General features: G+C 57.7%; 1 protein-coding gene across 2 annotated transcripts; it reads right to left on the bottom strand.

Moving 5' to 3' along the window:
- Positions 1-1439: 1439 nt before the first annotated feature.
- On the bottom strand, positions 1440-17790 carry FOXF2 (forkhead box F2). Of its 2 annotated transcripts, XR_008552884.1 has the most exons (3): positions 17656-17790; positions 17162-17485; positions 1565-1606 (listed from the first exon to the last, which is right to left on the bottom strand). XR_008552884.1 is itself a non-coding variant. In XM_037520764.1 (2 exons), exons 1-2 carry the CDS (start codon positions 6057-6059, stop codon positions 1440-1442), a joined length of 1353 nt encoding a protein of 450 aa, XP_037376661.1. The 2 variants fall into 2 exon arrangements, 1 of the variants encoding a protein (XP_037376661.1); XM_037520764.1 differs by lacking the exons at positions 17162-17485; positions 17656-17790 and adding an exon at positions 4874-6059 and having other exon boundaries at positions 1440-1606.
- Between the last annotated feature and the right edge of the window lie 348 nt (positions 17791-18138).

Genomic DNA, 18138 nt, shown 5'->3' with positions numbered 1-18138 from the left:
GCTGCCCAAGAACAGTTTGTGGGGGCTGGTTCTTGTTACTCTCCAAGGAAGTTAAACAACAACCACTACCCCACCCCAATCTCAGCGCCAATGGCTCAGCAGGTATTTCCCACCCCCTAGGATGGGACCAGCACTCACAAAACTGTGACTTGCAAAGAGGAATTGGGTCTGCTCGCCGGGCCTAACCCTTGCTGGCCGCTCAGCCCAGGGCGGCCCTAGCCGGGAACTTTTTGCTCTGTGTTTCATTTCGTTGCGGGAGAGGGAAGACCAAAAGGCCACCCTCTCCTTGGGTACAGGAAAGAGAACAAAGAGGCCTGAAACTCGGTTTCCTCCCATCAAACTCTCGCCTCTCATTATCTCTGCCTGCTTTTCTTTTAAGTTCCTTTCACCTTCTGGTTTTTGTTTAGCCGGCAAGGGCCAGGGTAAAGGAATGAAAGAACAGAAAATGTTCCGTCTTCTCTTTCTCTCCTGAGAAGACCCACAATCAGAACCTGGCCTGGGTTCCTCAAGGCACAGACCTCACACCACGTCAATTATACCACTTAGAAGGAAAACACACACACACACACACACACACACACACACACACACACCCCCAGTGTAGAGTTGCAATGCTGGCGGAGGAACGACCTGGCATTTTGGGGAGCAAAGAGGTCCCTGCTACAGCGATTTGTTATATACATTTTATTGAAAAAAAATTTTTACATCAAAATAGGTTGGCAAACTGTAAAAGTATACATAAGTGCAAATATATCCTCCTTTTCAAATACAAGCAAAGTGTGAGTATACACTAAGATCATAAAAATATTTTTAAAATACGGTGGTAGAAAACAACCTTATTTAAAAAACGTTGTATGGTCACAATACTGAAAACCACTTTCTTAAACTAGACTTGTGGTTTCTAAATAACTTTCGTAATAATGTTCTTTGGCACCTGTATCCAAACAGCAGTGTTTGGTGAAACTGAATTTGCCTACTTAGCGAGGCTACAGGATGAGGGTCCTGGGAGTCGGGTGCTTAGCACGGCCCTGTTTGAAAAGCACACACATTTTCATAGACAAAGAAAAACACACACACACAAACAGACACACGACTTGTCTGCTTTTTTTTTTTCAGACCCTGATTATGGAAGGCAAGGAAGATCCCAGAGCTGCAAGTTTAGGTCCCTTGGGTGCTAACGCTTTGGCCATCTCTGCTAAGAGGTCGGGGTGTCCACTGGCTCCGGTCCTCACCAGGAGCCTGCGCGGATCGCCAGCATTACCTCGCCAGGGGTTGTCCTGCCAAAGGTAGACGGCTAAGTGACCAGCGCTGGCCTGCATATTCTGGAGAAGTGACAGGTGTGCTACTTACTGCTGCCGCGTGCACATGTGTGAGCCCACCAGGGTCACCTCTGCCCCCGGGGGGTGGGGGTGGGGACAGCAGGCCGGCGCCCCCCTTGTTCACATAACACAGGGCTTGATGTCCTGACACACGCTCTGGTGGTGGTGGTGGTGATAATAGGGCCCGCTGGCGGAGGGGTGGAAGGAAGAAATGCCGTTGAAGTTGAGGACGAAATCTTTCCTGTCGCACACCGGGGTGGAGTGATGCTGGTATCGAGGCAGTCCCACTGGGAGGGGAAGGGAGAAGAGAAAAAACCTTTTCAGAAACCAATTCATCCAATTCATCCAGCTGGGGGCGGCCGGGGCATGCATTGTTTTTGACTTTCGTTTGTCAGATCTTAGTTGGACTGGCAACCGGCAAGGGGGTGGGCAGTGTGTCAATGTACACTGCTCTAGAAGGGGTCCAGGAAGCCCAGTTCTAGAAGTTTGTCAAGGTTTCGAATTCTGGTCCGTAAGAGACCTCTGACACCTTGGTTTGCTGCGCACACAAAGGCACAGCACTGGCCGCCCCTAAGCCGGGTTCTGATGGGCTCCAGTTCTCCTCCTACGTCGGAGTCCCCGGGCACTCCCATAGCAGGAGGCAGGACCCCTTGACCGGGCTCTAGCTGGGGGCGCCTGGGCCAAGGACCCTGGCTTATGCCCTCACAGTCCCCGGCTCCAGCCGCCAAACTCCAGCAGCATAAAAACCCGTGTGGCTTCACCTCCAGTTTCCAGCCTCCTGCCGTCTTTCCCAACTGTCAGGTCGGCGTTGCAGGCCAAAGCTGGGAGATTCTTTGTGCCCAAAGCGGGTGGAAGAAATCAAGTGCGGTGCAGCAGGGCTGGGGAGAGGCGGGTCTAGGCCGCGAATGTCGGCGTGTTCTCTAGAAAAGCCCGACTCCAGCAAGCAGAGGATGCCCTTGGGTCAGGGCTCAGAGGCAGGCTCTTCTGCCCAGCCGAGCATCTAGCAGCTAGGGAAGCCCCCTACACAGCCCGGGGCTGGCGAGGGCCTAGAAGGCCCGACCGGTCTCCCCTGGGGCCGCTCCACGGCGAGGACCTGAGTCGGCTCGCAGGGCGCCAACCCGCTTTTGCTTTTGCTTTCCCAGCTCCTGCGACCCCGGGGCCAAATGGGCCGGGTTGTCCTGCGCGCTGGGACTCAGGGTTCTCCAGGTCCCGACCCCGTTCAGCGCGGGCTGGATCAGGCCAGGCGGTTCGCCTGCGTCTTCGGGTCACCTGGCGGTGCTGGGTATCTGAGCGGTCGGGTTTCAGGTTTTCCGTGCCCGGCGTCCAGCGCTTCCCTAGCAGAGCGACCTGGCCGGTGACTCGACCTGCATTTCCTGCCCGATGGCACCTATTGCCTCCAGCCTAGTTCTCCTAAAGCTGCACTGGCCCGCGGGCCCAGGAAAGTGTGCTGATCGCTCTGCGGTCCGGTCCCATTGCACTAAAGCACATCGCCCACCGCATCCTGCGGCCAGTTCTTCCTGCAGCCCCAACCAGCCGCTCAGGACTGACCCTGAGCGAGTCAGGCCTCCCAACTGCAGGCCATATCGGTGCTTTGATGTGACTGGAGGGATGATGGAGGGCCCAGCTCCTTCTTGAAAGGGGCTTAGGCCTTAACTAAGGGTGTGGGGAGTGGGGAGCCACAGTCCACTTGGGTTGCTGGAGGGAGGTCATGCTGGGCGTTTGTGTGTCTTAGAACAACGTCTTTGTGGGCCTCCCAGCTCCAGGCTGGACCCTGCGATTCAAAGGGCCAATAGCTGGACTGAGAACTAGGCTAGCTGGGCCGGTTCCTCTGGAGCCCCACTTCTGGGTATATTGTGAGGTATTGACCAAGGCAGAAGAAGGGAGAATATTCCAGAGGGACAGAAGCCAGAGGAGGCAGGAGGAAGGGGCTGAGTGTCCCAGTGGGGTTTTCGCCCAAGCCAGAGCCTCCTCTCTGTTCCCAGGCTGGGTTCCCTGGGAAGGCCTCGGAGGGAGGCTGGCCTGCTCTCTGGATGGTGTCCCTTCACCCCAAGACAAAAATCCTCTCTCCCCATCCATGCCTTTCTGGGACTTTGCATTTTCTGTGCTGGATTCCTGTGTGTGGGGTGGGGTGAGAGCGGCCCCACTGAAGGACCAGTGACTCTTTCCTGCATGCTTTTCTCTTTTTACTTCGGGGTACTGTTCCCGCCGCAGCAGGAAACCTCTAAGTCTGAGTTCAAGTTGAGAGGACATGGCGGCAGGAGGGGGAAGCAGGAGAGCTGGAGAGTGGGTGGTGATTGACAACCAGTCCGGTGATAAAAAAAAATAAGAGGGGAGAGTTGTCTGTATTCGTTGCTAGTTGAAATTCCCATAAAATTGAACAAGACGCCCCTCTCAGTGGGTTAAGTCAGGCTAAAATCCTCTCCGGTGTGGTCCTGCCGAGACTGTCTTTGTTTAGTTAACCTCTGAGACCCGCATTTAAAAGGCCTATTTGGGAAATTTCACCGTCCAGGGAGCCAACATCTTTTGCCCATTTCTGGGTTTCCCTTCTCCCCCGACGCCCCTGCCCCACGCAGATGCATGGTCCCATCACCCAGGTGTCACCCTGCCAACTATTCTCTAGCGGGGACAAAGGTAAGCTTTGGCACATGTGACCTGCAGGGTCATGATTTTAATCTGTGGCCCATGGGTGCCTCGGAGGGGTTAATTCACAAGAGTTTATCTCCAGTGCCCTGTAAACCCAGCTGAATACTCCAATTCCCTTCTCCATCCTCGTTTTGTCCCCTCCCACCTTTCACCACCTTTAGCAAGTCAATAAATTTTCATAATCATAATCTTCATGCAATTTACACCGGCAGCCTTACAAGTGACACCCAAGGGGCAGGCATTTCTCAGGGGGAACCACAACCTGGATCTCAGGTCCTCAGGGCCTAGACAGCCTTGGGTGTCATCAACCTGGGTCCACTGTGGGGGGAAGCAGGGGCTCCTCAATAGCCTGGTGCCCCTCCCCACTGGTAGGTTGTCTATCCCTCTCCTGAAAGACCTGGGGCCGTCTACTTTCCTAGCTGCTCCTCCCTCATTTCCCTTCCTCTCAACACTAGCCCTCCAGCACTCCTCGATGCCTCCCCCATCCCCACACCTCCCAGTATTCTCAGCATCACAACTCCCCCCCTGACATTTACCTTTGGAGGAAAGGAGAGCGAAACAAACTTAAAAAACACAGGACAAAAGGAAGCAGACACAGGTCTTTGGTCAAGGTCTTCAAGGCCACACGCCTTCTGGCTAAGCTAAGTCAGCCAGAGTCTTGCGAACTTCAGTCCGCAGGAACACCCAGACCCCCGGACTTGGCACCGTCCTCCTAGCTGTGCAAATTCCGAGACCCGGCTCTGGCACAAGGCATGTGGTTGGACCTAAAGTCGACCCTCTCCCCCTAGTGCATAAGGTGCGAGCCCCCTTGCCCCCTCCACCCTGTGCCCTCAGCCTCCCAGCAGCCGCGACCTAGAGCTAGAGACCGGAGCTGCGGAGGCCGCAGGTGTGGCGGCAGGGCGCAGCATTACCTGAAAGGTCCTCGCGGGCGTTCTGGTGCAGGTAGCTCTGCTCCAGCGAGTAGGAGGACATGCTGGAGTGCAGGCCGGCAGAGGCCGCGGGGTTGCTGCTGGGCGTCAGGGCGGGCGGCTGCTTGAGGTAAGGCGAGGCGCCGGGCGAGCTCCAATGCGCCGCAGGGCTCGTGTAGGGCGAGTGGCACTCGATGGCGCTCGCCATTGCAGGGGACGAGGGCACGGGGCTGCTGCTGCTGTCCGGGCCGTAGTCCCCGCCGCCGCCCCCGCCCCCCCCGGCCGCGCCGACACCCCCAGGCCCGGCGGGCACCGGGCAGCTGGCCATGTAGGTGGAGCCCGGGTTGGGCGACATGTGCGGGACGTGGTGGTGGTGGTGATGGTGCGGGTGCGCGTGGCCCGGGGCTCCCGCGCCCGCGTCGTAGCCCGCGGGCATCATGTCGAGGCCGCCGTAGCCGCCCTGCCCGTGGCAGCCGAGGGGCGCCGACGGGGGCGCCTGGAAGTCGAAGCCCTGGGGCAGCAGCGAGGCCCCGAAGCCCAGGCCGCTCACCACGCGGTGGTACATGGGCTTGAGCGCCTGGCACTTCCTCCTGAAGCCGCGCGGCCGGCGGCGGAACGAGCCCTCCTCGAACATGAACTCGCTGGCCGGGTCGATGGTCCAGTAGTGGCCCTTGCCGGGCCGCCCGAGGCCCTTGGGCAGCTTGATGAAGCACTCGTTGAGCGAGAGGTTGTGGCGCACCGAGTTCTTCCAGCCCTGGTAGGCGCCGCGGAAGAAGGGGAAGCGCGCCTGCAGGAACTGGTAGATCTCGCTGAGCGTCAGGCGCTTGCTGGGCGAGCTCTGGATGGCCATGACGATGAGCGCGATGTACGAGTAGGGCGGCTTCTCCGGCCGCCGCAGCCCGGAGCTCGCCTTCTTGGCGCCCGCGCTCCCCGCGCCCGCGCCCGCGCCGCCGCCCGCGCTCTTGCAGGCGGCCGAGGGGGCGCTGGCCGAGCTGGCGGAGGCGGACGAGGCGCAGGACGCGGACGACGAGGACGAGGACGAGGACGACGAGGTGGCCTCCAGGGCGGCGGCGGCCGGCGGGCTCATCAGGGCGGCCTGGAGCGCGCCGGGGGCCGGGCTGCACGCGCGGCGGAGCGGGGCCGGCGGCGGGCGCGGCGCGGGCGGCGGGGGGCCGCCCTCGGTGGTCATCTGGGCCCCGGGAGCGGGGCCGGGGGCCGGGAGCGGAGGCGCGGGAACCGGGTCGGCCCAGAAGCCGGGCGAGCGCCCTAGCCCGCCTCCCGGGCTGCAGCCGTGGCCGCTCCGAGCCAGCGCTACGGCGTCGCCTCCCTCAGCTCCGCTGGGGCTTCTGGCGGCGGCGGCCTCGGCGGCGGGCCGGAGGCAACGCCCGGCGCATCCCTCCCGCGCGTCCCGGGCCCCGGCTGGCGCGGCGGCCTCCGGGGCGGCGGAGCCTTGGGGAGCGGGGATCGCGGCCGGGACCCCGGGGACGCGCCCGACGTCTCCCCTCCTTCAGAGCGCTCCTCGCTCTGTCTCTCTGACTTCCTCCCGCCCGCGCCCTCCCCCGGCCGCCCTCCCTCCCTCCCGCGCTCCCTCCCTCCACCCCACCCCGCCCTGCCCCCTCCGCGCCCCGCGCCGCCTGGGGGAGGGCGCGCTCCGGCCCGGGCGCGCTCGCCTCCCCCCGCGCCCTGGCGGCCCGCTGCTCCCTCTCTTATCTCCTTCCCGGGCCTCCAGCACCCCCCCTCCCGGGCCCGCGAATTCCTCGGGACCGCTTTCCTGTCCCCACGCCCCCCTGCAAGCCCGGGGATCTCAGGCTAACTCGCTTTCCCTCTGGACGCCCACCGCCCCCAGCCAAACTCGACCCCCTTGGCTTGATGGAATCTGCTTTCTCTGCCCTTGAGCGCACTCCAGCCTCCCCTCCAGGACCCAGCCGCCCCCCGCGGAGCGGCCCCGGCCCCTCTCCTCCCGCCCGGCTCCTCCAGACCTCCACCCTTTCTCCCCCGCACCCCTCGCCGGGCCCGGGCCCGGGGGTGCCGCTGCTGTCGCCGCCGCCCGGAGCCTCCTTAGTCCCCTTGCCCCGGTGCCCTCACTGACACCATCTGTCAACTTCTCTTAGACACTGCAGCCCTCAGCCGCACGCCAGGGTGCCAGACGCCCGAAGGTAACGTGCCAATTCTCTCTCTTTCCGACAGGGCCGCGGGCTCCGCGACCACGTTCGCGCCGGGCGAGAACCTGGGCGCACCAGGACCCCGGGGCCAGAGCGGGGCCTTTGCGAAACTTCCAGCCCAGGGGGTTAGTAAAGGAAACTAAACCAAGTAGTGGAGACTCTGGAAACCCAGTCGCCTGGGACTCAGGCTGGCATTGCTTCTCACTTCCTTTCTGTTTCCACTTGATGTTTTGCAAAAAAAAAAAAATGCAAAAAGAAAGCCGGCCGCGGGGTGAGATCAGGGAGACCGCCCGCGGACGGCCAGTTCCGAAGGGGCGTGCGGCGGTCCTCGATGCCACGTTTGTTTACTTGCTCCGTCCCGGCGCTGCCCACCCCGAGCAGGGTGCCGTCTGGCCGCCACCTTCTGCGGGAGAGCGCGCCACCCCGCCCGGCCCATTCCGCTCTGAGCCAGAGTCAGCCTGGGAGAGAGGATGTGCCCTCGGGAGGAATCATTTCCAATGAGACCCGACAGTTAGTTATTGGATTACACGTGCAAGGAAGTGTGGGCTGACCAGGGACAGGGCTGGGGAGGGAGGCAGCGAGCGGGAGGCCTAGGAGCCGGCAGCCGCACCGGGGCGCATCGGCGGGGGCGGGCGGCCGAGGGGAGGTGCCGCGGGCCGGAGGACCGAAGGGGAGGCCGGGCTGGGCGCAACTCTGAAAAGACCGAGGTGCAGCCGCTGGCGCTGGGAGGCCTGGGGAGGTGCAGGGGGCCGGAGAAGCGGGGATCGTGCCGGCGCGGGAGAAGGGCGGGCGGCGGAGTGTTGGTAGCACCGAGGCAGCCTCGAGGGGCTGGCCCTGGCCCTGCGCGCCCCGGGGCGCAGGCGAGTGCTCGCGGCCGAGTGTGCCGCGGGCTGCAGAAGCCGAGGTGAGGGAGGGGGCTGGGAGGCAGGGGGCTGGGCTGGGGCTGGCCCCAGACAGTGACCTGAAGTTGAGTGGAAGCAGGCTTTTCCCATCAAACCCTGCCTGGATACCACACACAGAGACGAGTGTCGGTTTACTGCCCTGCGCCGGGCTCCTTTTCCCTAAGCTCCACAGTAATTAGACAAAGAAAACCTAAATTAGCTGAACAGGCGTCGACAGCTTCCTCCAGAGCACCCCTGGTACCTACATGGGAATGTGTCCGAAAATGGCTTGATTGTAGCCTAGAGTCAGCTAAGAAAACACGGCCCAAATGAACTCAGTTTACCGCTCATTTCCAACAGAAAAAAGAAACAAGTCGCTCTTTGGAGAATGAGGTGGGGGTGTTTTGATTGAGTTGGGGTAGGGGGCTCGCCTTTGATTCTGCCTCTAAGAATTTCTTTTTGAGTGACTGGTGAGGAATGATTTGGGGGGGTGGGTCTCCGTTGATTTCTTGTTTTGGGGGGACTGTTTTTGGCATTTTACGTGGAATAAACACAAATAGTGCAATCTTAAGGTAAATATCATGTGTCCATTAAATCCATGCTCTGAAGTGTCTGAAAAATAGGAAAATAAGTAGAAACTGGGACAAGGCAGACAGGATCTAAAAGGTGTGTGCGAGTGTGTGCGTGCGTGTGTGTGTGTGTGTGTGTGTGTGTGTGTGTGTGCTGGGGAGACCCTTTATGAGAAGCATAAAGAAGGCCACTGGTAGGTGGGGCTGGTGGACAGCGGACTTTAGGGGAAATTCTGCAAGTTAGTATCAGTCACTTCAAAATGGACCTTTTCTGATTTTCTGCACCTGGAGTTCTATGTATATGGGATCTCAGAGGGTTTCTACACTCAAAACAGGTCCTAAAAGATTTTAGTACACAGCGATTGAAGAATAAAAAAGCACCAACCTGAAAATCTAGGCCAGTTTAAGTGATAACTTGTGTGCCCATCCTTCCCAGCTTAGGGGTCACAGATCTTTTTGATGAAGCTTTTTGGGTGGAAGTTGTGGATACTACCTCCAGGGGAAAAAATACCCCCATTTAGCCTGGGATTTTAGGGGGGTCCACAGATACTTAAAAAACCCCTCCTCTTCAATGTTTAGTTTCCACCAATTTTTAAAGACTTCCTTCCCCATCTAAGTGACAATGGTACCCATTTCCCTACAATTCTCTAAATTTGCAAGAAATACCACTTAGAGTTTGGTGAGTGTTACAGGAGACCACGATGGATGGTTCTGGAAAGACTGTGGGGGGAGGGTATAGGGAAGGGGCTTGGGAGTTGCTCCAGCCAAACCAGGAGGAGGTCTGCTGAGTTGAAGCCTTTTTCTCTCCAGAGAAGTAAATTCTGCTCTGCACTTCTGAAAGATCTGGAAGTTTGAGGCTTTCTTAGTGATCCAAGCAGGAAAGGGTTCTGCTCCAAAACTCTTGCAGACCCCACTTCAACCGGTGGAAATCTGGCAGAGCCCTCTAGATCTAGAAAGGCTAACTCCTGCATCCTTTTGTTATAGATGTCACAGGTGCAAGTCTTTACATCAAGTCACCAGCCGGTGGCCTAGCTGCCATTTATCTTGTAAGCAGCTGAGGCTCAGGAAGACCAGGTCACTCCTCGCCGAGGTGTCACCTGGGCAAGTGACAAAGCTATCCTAGAGCACCTAGGATCTCAAGCTAGTGCTGCACTGTAACCAAAGCTTTGTTTTTATCACTTTGCTTTTATCACCAGGTTATACAAATCTCCTGCCTAAGAATGACAGTGCATTCTCTAACAAATTTTATCAAATTCTTTATGCCGGACAAGGAATCTGCATTTCTGTTTAGCAGACAGAGTGTAAAGGAAAGTTGTGTTTGTCTCTGAAATAGTCTCACTTAGGACTTGCCCTCCCTCGGAGGCCCCTGGGCACGGTGATGAGCTCTCCCCACCACCTTTCACTGCATATAAACAAGCAAAATCTTGATTTCTCTTTTCTCACGGGAAGGAAAGTTCTGGGTAGTTAAAATGAGGGTAGATCGGCCCAGGCGCTCCTTGGTTAACCAGAAATGCTCCACCTTGGGGGTAATGGGTCCTCCCTCCAGCCCCAGGGCTCTTTCCTGCTCTTTGATTGACTGAGTCCGTCTGGGTTGCGGGTTCCGTTCCCGCTCCAACCCCCCGGGTCCCGCCCCTGCTCCAGCGCAGGGGAATGTAAACCTCGGTAAGCTTGGGTTTCTCCGATTTTGTTTTGTAATCGGCGTTTTATTCTAGGAAATCTCTTCATTATTGCGGTTTAAATTTTATATTCTTAGCATGCTTCCTCTGCTTCGTGGGTTTTACATGAAATGGCTTAGACTAAACGAGTAACCCACCGGGAGACGCGCCCGCACCGGCCCTCTAGATCACCGGCGCAGGGAGCCCTCGGGTCCTCCCGGCCCAGCTCTGCTCGCTCGCTCGCCCCCCTTTCCTGCCGCCAGCCTCTTCCCAATCCAGTCTGAAACTGCCCACGGTATTCGCCCTGCGTTTGGGAACAGCGTTTTTGTGCGCAAAGGCCTCTCCAGGTCCGGTGAGGCGTTTCTGGATGGGGGCATTGGCACCTCCGCGCTGAGACTTAGGGGGTGTCAGCGTGTTTTAGGACCAAGCCAGAGGACCTCGCCCCTGTACGCCACAGAAATGCTTCTATTTCTATTAACATAGAGTAGAAAGCCCGGTTAGGGGGCCAGGAAGGGGCGCTGAGGCTCACGGAGGCCCAGGCTGGATGGGAGAGGCTCCTTGGCAGGAGGGGCACTGGGAATTTTACACCCTTTTCAGAGGCTGTTCTTCCTTGGTCCAGAAACCCCCAGACCTCTGGGTTTGAACGCCAGCCACCCAATTCCAAATGTTTATTTGGAGAGATTCCTTCCGCTCTCAAATGCCTGCACCGGGGCAGGCCTCTTTTTATAGCCACCTTACAGAGACATCCTGATAGTCCTCAGATGTCCTGCGCCTGGCCAGGCGGCATTCTATTGCCCACTTGGCCAGGTCTGAGTTTCTTGGGAAGAGGGTCCAATCTACCAGAGCCTGCTCAGAGACCGAGCCTCTTTCTAGCTCTGCACTTCCCAGTTTTCAAATTCCAGTTGCCTTTGGTGAGACGGCACAGCTGCCCCTGGCTTTGGCTCAGGGAGGCTCTGCTTGGCACTGGCCCTGGGCACCCCCTTACAGCCTGCTCTGTTCCAGGGTGCAGAGGTCCAGGCTGGAGAAGGGGGTGTCCTTAGCAGGGAGAGTCTATCTCCTAATAGGTGCTCTAACGCTTGCAGGAAGGAGGGAAAAGAGATCTCTGCCCTTTTCTTCGGGGAGGAGTGAGTGGGCTCCCGCTGGCTAAGAAAAATTGGGGAAGCCTGTGTACACATCCTCAAGGCCAAGACGAAAATGCGCAAGCAAGTTGCATCCCGATGCCCCTCAGCATGTTAATGTTGCCTCTGCCAGTGCTTCTGGAGGGGCTGTCCACTTGTGAGACCCACCCCAGTGTGAACTCCCCCTATGATTTGAGGGTGGGAATCACCAGTCCAGGAGCAAGGCCTTCTCTTCCCCTGCATCCAACCCGCTGTGCCTCCCGCCCCTGGCTCTGCCACCCGACTCCTCCAGAGGCCTAGCACAGATTGCCCCTGCCTGCTCCCCATACTCGGGCGAAGATAGCCGGGTCTGGAGCGCTCGTTGGCCCGTGGAGTCCACCCAGGAGGCACCCGCCGGGCAGGAGGGCTTAGTCCCAGGCATAGACCCAGGAAGGGTGCCCACCAAGAGCTGCCGAGTGCAGCAATCTTATGCGCCCTGAGGTCGCCAGACCCCGCCTCTGACGCGCCCACCTCGGTCTCCTCTCCCTGCCACAGAGGCGAGAGCCACCGCTGCGGGCACTCGGGCTGGGAGGCTTCCTGGAGGTCCCAACACTGTTCGTGTCGGGCTTTCTTCTAGTGTCTGGCTAGTCTCCTCTCCCTGGCCTTCTCCCCCCCCCCACCCAAATAAATAAATATCTCCCAGGGCAGCGAACTCCACGGGGCGCCAGGACCTACGAGCTGCACCACGAAGGATGAACTTCCTGGAGCATCAAAACTCCCCTCCTGGCCTCCCCGCTGAGCTCAGGATATGGGGCGCGCTAGCTTCTCTTCAGAAAAGGAAACGTAGCTCTTCCAAAAATATAAATCAGCTCTGACGTCCAAATATTTCTTTTGTCTTCCAGCATCCTCTGTGGGGATAAATAAAACGTGCACGGCGCCCAGAGCCCGACTCGGGACCTCGGGGCGCCTAGACGCCGCCTCGGAGGAGCTGCCTTTCAGGAGCCCTCCCTCCGATCCAACCCTCTTACCCCTCCCACCCCCATCCTGGCAGAGTGTCTAGGTTGGACTTTGCGGCCTGACCCTCGGTCTCCCGAGTGAGGAAGACAGCTCCCAGGGGCTTAGAGGACCAAAGTCCTACGGTGGGACCAGCAGAAGGGGAAGAGAGTGAGGGAACTGGGTGGTGGGGGGGAACCAGTGGGAAAGCACCCCAGAACGTGGCTCCCTGGAAAGCTGGGCCCACGTTTCCTAGATGAGGCCCCCAAAGCTGCCTTTCCAGGCCGTCTTGACTTTGAGGTTTCCAGTTCTTCCCCTAGAAGCCTGCAGTGGACCCCAACGGACTCCTGTTCCCCAGGGCAGCCTATTCTCCCCGGCAGCTGCCCAGAGGATTTCACCTGGGGGAACCAGAGGACCCCAAGTGAGGCGTCTCGAAATGCTGCTGTTCCTTGAAAAAGAGGGCACTTTGCTGAGTCTGAGGTTGTGGCCTGCCCTGGGCTTGGCTTCCTGGCGCTGAGCTCATTAGATCATCCTTATCCCTGTTCCCCTCTCCCCCCACGGTCCTCCTCCAGCTTGGGAGAAGGGGCGCTTGCAAAAGACGTCTGCACCCAAAGAGACCCTGCAGAGCAGGGGTGTCTGAGCTCCCAGCCTAAAGTGTAAAGTAAAATAAGCCTAATGGAGAAAGATGGCGCTTCCTTCCCCTTCCTGCTCTCCGGACTCTGGTGATGGGGGACCCACCGGCCCTCCTAATGCCTCACGCCCCAATAAATCACCCTGTGACACCCACGGTTGCAGTCTGAAAGGCTTCGGTGGCCGTCGGGTCCAGGCAAGGCGTCTCCCCACCTGCCCGCGGCTGCTCACCGGTCTCACTCCCTCACCCTTCTCCGTCCTTGGCCTCCAGGAATCCTTTCCGAGCCCGAGGCCTCGGGCTGCCCAGTGGGGGGTGTTCTCCAGCCGCCCTCCTTTCTCCTGGGGGATCTTTATTGATGAGCTGCCTCGAAAACCCCCGCCCAAAATGTCCCAGAAGGGTTTAGACAATCCATCACCCACCACTTCAAGAATGCTTCCTCCCTTTCAAACACAATCCGTGCACACCAGCCGGGCTGCGGTGGGGAGGGGCGCGCACTTGAAAAGAGAACAGCTATATAATCAATGTCAAAGTCATCCCGCAACCTTTCGGAAACAAGGACTCTGGCCAAAAATCCCTCCAAGTGATTTACGGGGCCCTCCTCGCCCTCTTCCCCAGACTCCCCTGTGTGCCTGCCACCCCGCCGAGGGCGCAGCCCAGGAGCGGCCCGGCCCGGCCCTGCGCGGATCCGCTCCAAATTCTGCCCCTGGAATAGTTTGCATTTTAGTAGGAAGGACTTTTCCTCTTGGGTTCAGGGGAAGGAACACTGCCTGGCCGACTCTCTTGCGGGCCTGGTCGTGGTGTCTTGGCTGCTGAACAGGGGCAGACTGGCAAGGCCCTGCATGTTTTCTTGCAGCGGCCAGATGAATGTCACTGTCCCTCTCTCGGGGAGAGGCGTCCGATGTTGCTGGTTTGGGTTTGGCCCGCCGGTCTCTTAGGAGCGGCAGTTCCTCCCGCGGCCGCTGGGTGGCGCCAGGCTCTCGGGAATCGCCGCCAGCGCGCGTCCGGGCGCGCTCCTCACCGCGGCTCCCCTCGACGGCGGCCCCGGGCTGCAGGTACCTGAGACTGGGGTGTCCCGGCTGCCTCTGAGGCCCGGGCCCAGGTCGGCTGGTCTTTGGCCCCCAACGTGGACAGTTTCTTTCAAATATTTTTTTGCTTGCCGCGTGCTCGGTGAGACGCTTTAGGTCACATGCCGCCTTTTCTACCCTCGCCCCCTGTTACTTTTATAAAGGAAAAAATGAATCAGACTTGGTGCCGCTCTGTTGAAACGCGCCCCCTCTGATGCAAACGTGCTGAGGCTTTGTTGAAGAAATCCAGACTTCAGTTGGGTGGTGGTGGTTCCTGGAGGTCGGGGCCGGGGGCTGTGGCTTCGTTTGTGAGCTGCGCGGCCAGGGCTGGAACTCCCTGACGTCCAGTGGGAAGCAAACAGCAAACAGCGGAGCTGCCAGCGTGTGGAGGAGCCAGGTCCGCTTGGAACTACAAGATATGCCAGGGAAAGCCCTTTCCTTTCGGGACCTCTGCGTTTTCATGCCCGTAGAACCTCCAAGAATTTTGTCTTCTGGGTCAAGGAGGACAAGTTTTGCTTTTATCTCTCATTCCTTTTTTCGCCCAGGGGATCTGGGCAGCTTTCCTAAGCTTGTTCTGTTGAAATCTGCAAGACAAAGAGGAACTTTGGGTGTCCTTTGGAGGAGGACTAGATGCAGGGCTGGGGGAGGCGGAATTCCACAAGACCAAGGGCATTAGATTTGGAGCCCAGGACCCAGGCGCTGGCCACTGGCCTTCCTCTAAGCCGCAGTCTCAGAGGGAATACGGCTTTATCTTTTAGAGGCAGGGAGGGTTCTCATTGCAACTGACTTTTATTTTCTTAAAGGCCCTCTAAAAAAGATCGTTATTGAGGTATAATTTGCATACAACAAAACACACCCATGTTAAGTGAAGAGAGTGAGTTTTCCTTTTGTAATGAATAGTTCACAGAACACAGAAGTAGGGAGGCCGTACAATCAGCTCTTCCACATAGCTCCATCCGCTAGATCTTACAGGATCTGATTTTGCCAGGCTCCATGTATCACTTCTCCCATTTCATTTTTTGCTGGTTTATTTTAGGGCATCTCCAGACATCACATTTATTTGTTTAATTTTTGAAAGATTTATTTATGCATACAAGAAGTGGGGTACAGGCCAGAGGTGTGGGGGGTGAGAGGCGTCACCAGAGACAGAGTAGGGAGCAGAACAGGCAGATCTACTGAAATACACTGCTGGGGGGAGCAGTGGGTGAGATAGGAGAGGTCTGCTGTGCCATGTGGATCACCTCCCTGGCCATCAAGGGAATCGAACTCATGCTGCTGCGGCCGCGGGATAGCTTCATAGGTTGCATTTTAACCCCTTGTGCCACCAGGGAGGCCCCCAGACATCACATTTTAAAAGCACCTTAGGATGCCTTCAGATGCCACCAGCTCTAATTCTTTCACACCTAAAATAATAGTTTGGTGCAGACCTACCACACTTCTCTGGGTGGGGGGGTAGGTGGAAGAACCGGAACATTGATCTGGATGTGTGTTATAGGAACAGAACTTTCTATTTTGTTGCTGCTTTCCCCCAAGTCGTTTCCATCTCTGGTCTCTTGACTTTCTCCTTGGCAGCAGCCACCAAGAGGTTGATGAACTTTTCCTCCACCACCTCCGCTGGGGGAGGGGCTTTTGGGCTTCAGCAGTAGCTGTGAAAAAGGGGTGCTCCATTTCCCCCCAGTCTCCAGAGTTAACCCCACAGCACCTCCATGTACGTGTACCAGCTCACATACACAGAATGTGCTTTATTACAAGGTCACATGTGTCCTTTCAAACTATCTATAGTGTATATTTATGTATTTATCCATGCAGACCAGAACTAGTAGTTTCCAAATGCTTCACCCAGACAGTGATTAGCCAGGAAAGAATTTTTCATATAGTCGGCAGGTGCCTGTGGGAGGATTTTGAATTAGGCTGGGGGGGGGGGCGCAGCGCTGGTGGGTAGAGCAGGAGACAAGACCAGAGCCCAGTCCACACCTGGACTCTACAGATATCTCACACATTTGTGCGTTGACTTGTCTGCTTTTGCCTGCGCCGGTCCTCCATGCCTGTCGCCCATGTTCAAGCCTTAGTGCATCCCTAAGCAGATTAACAGTGACGAGGGGGTCAGGGCTAGTCCCCTAGATCTTGTTTGACAGTTGCACCTGCTCCAGGTAATGTTGGAAGCAGAAACACTCAAAGTCTCTGTTTTTTCATGATAGGAGAACAATAAGATTTTTTAAATGCCCCCTCCACGGTGACTATAAAGATGAAATAAACATGGTAAACATCTGTTAACATTTCGACACATACACATTTATGCTGTTATTTGGGGCTCGACCCCACACAAGCCCTGTTTACTTTTAAGGTGCTCTCAGTGTCACGCCTCCTTGGCATCATTCCTTCCTTGAGCATCTCTTCCACGCACGTTGGTTTTATCCTTAATAAGGGAACGATGGATCCATTGTCTCCAAGTTTAAACGCTGTGGGCTTGGTCTCTGCTCTCCGGTGTGTTCTGGCTGTGGGTGGAGCCCCGGGCTCTCTGCCGAGGAGAGCAAATTCTCCCTGGCTTGTAGAAATCACCCTGGGTCGATATCACGCAGCCCCGGGGGGAATCCTTCTCTTTCGCAGCACCCGGGCATGGGTGAGCGCCCGCGCAGCGCGGTGTGAGGCTGTCCAGGGTCTCCTGAGGGCCAGGTGATGGGGAGCGCGGGAGGCCTGGGTTGCTGGGACCTGGGGTTGCTCACCAGCTTGGAGACCGCTAATCTGCACTCATGGAGGCCTTTGCCCTACGGCCCCTGGGGGAAAGTGTGAAAGGCGGAAAGAAAACCTGCCTGCTGCGCCAGCTACTGCGCGCTGCGGTGGGAAGGCCGCCAGCAAAGCAGTGGTCTGAATTTGTTGTAGGCGGGAATTTCCATCTTTCCTCTCCATGAATGTAAGCAAGAGGCAGGCTCTGTACTGCCCTGTGGGGGGACGACCAGGCGGGCGAATGCCATTCACGGTCCACACAGCGCCCGGGAGCCACCCGCAGCGCGAGTGGATCCTTCGCCCAAGCCCCAGCCCCACAGACGGGAGACCCAAGCCCGCTGCCAACCCCTCCCCCCTCGCCGGCATCCCGACTAGGCACGAGCCGCTGAGTCTGCAACCACAATTTCAAACCTGCAATTTGAAATACTAAGGTCGTAAATGCTTTTTGCCCATTTAATTATTATTTCCGTCTATCTCCGCACTCGCTTCCCCGCCCCAATGCACCTTTCACTTACTAGTTCCGTGCCCTTGAGCAAGTTACTTTATTTCTTTGGCCTTCGGTGTTGTCATTTCTATGATCGGGGTCAAGATAATAGCTGTCAGCGTTGTCGGGAGGATTAAACGAATTAATACAAATCGAGTGCACAGGGCAGCGCGCGGCACTGGCAGGGCGCGCAACAAAAATAGGTCCTGAAATTGAAGGTGCAGATTCCGTCGACCTTGGGTCCTGATGGATCCAGGCTGCGGCACAACTTTCCCGTGGTGACTCCCGGCAGCTGTCCCCAGGGCCTGTCCAGCCTCAGTCAAACTCCTGGGTTTTCTTTTAGTTTTTAGGACTCCTTGAAGAATTAAGAAATAGAAACGTGACGGGGAGAAAGTATAGAGACCGTGGGTAGGACTCCCAGACCCGAGCTTCCAGCCTGGAGCCGCTGCGCGCGCGGAGCAGGTGCGTGGCGAGGCGGGTGCGAGCGCGCGGTGGCGGGACGCGTCTAGGAGCAGCCGCACCTACCGCGCACTGGGGCCGCTGCACCCCTGAGAGCTGGAGGCTGGTGGCAGGTGGAGTAGTTGATCCAGGGCTACCCCTTTATGCCTTGGCGTCTTCACCGCGCCAGCTCAGTGCGGCCAAATTGCTTGGCAGTGCTGGATGCCAAGGCAGCGGCGCGCTATTGCGCTATTGTGACCTCGGCGCGGGAAGGGGCCCTCCTCGGGTCCCAGCGGCACGGAAAGGCGGGGCACAGAGGGCGACAACTTTAGCAGCTGGAGGGGCCGAGGACAACTTTAGGAGTTGGAGGAGAGCATTTTCATTTTAGTGCCTTCGAAGTCCACTGCCTGACCCTTGAATAGGCTAGTCTCCACCAGGTCCTGTCTCCAAACACTGCTTGAAAAAGGCCCAGAATAAACGGCCGCTCTTGGGGTTCGATTTTTATTGGAGATCTGAACGGGCCCCTCCTTGGCTCAAGAGGCTACCCAGGACAGACTGGGAGGGCAGGCT

This window comes from Talpa occidentalis, unplaced genomic scaffold, assembly GCF_014898055.3.
Source record: "Talpa occidentalis isolate TD23 unplaced genomic scaffold, MPIMG_talOcc4v2.1 talOcc4.2, whole genome shotgun sequence".
NCBI lineage: Eukaryota > Metazoa > Chordata > Mammalia > Eulipotyphla > Talpidae > Talpa > Talpa occidentalis.
This window is presented reverse-complemented; position numbering and strand designations above follow the sequence as displayed.

What these genes read in the sequence shown, in the direction of transcription:
- FOXF2 (XM_037520764.1), bottom strand. Translation starts at nt 6,059, where the DNA reads ATGACCACCGAGGGCGGCCCCCCGCCGCCCGCGCCGCGCCCGCCGCCG. An exon ending in CGCCCGCGAGGACCTTTCAG is followed by an intron (nt 1,607 to 4,873) that starts GTAATGCTGCGC and finishes TTCCCCTCCCAG; the next exon opens with TGGGACTGCCTCGATACCAG.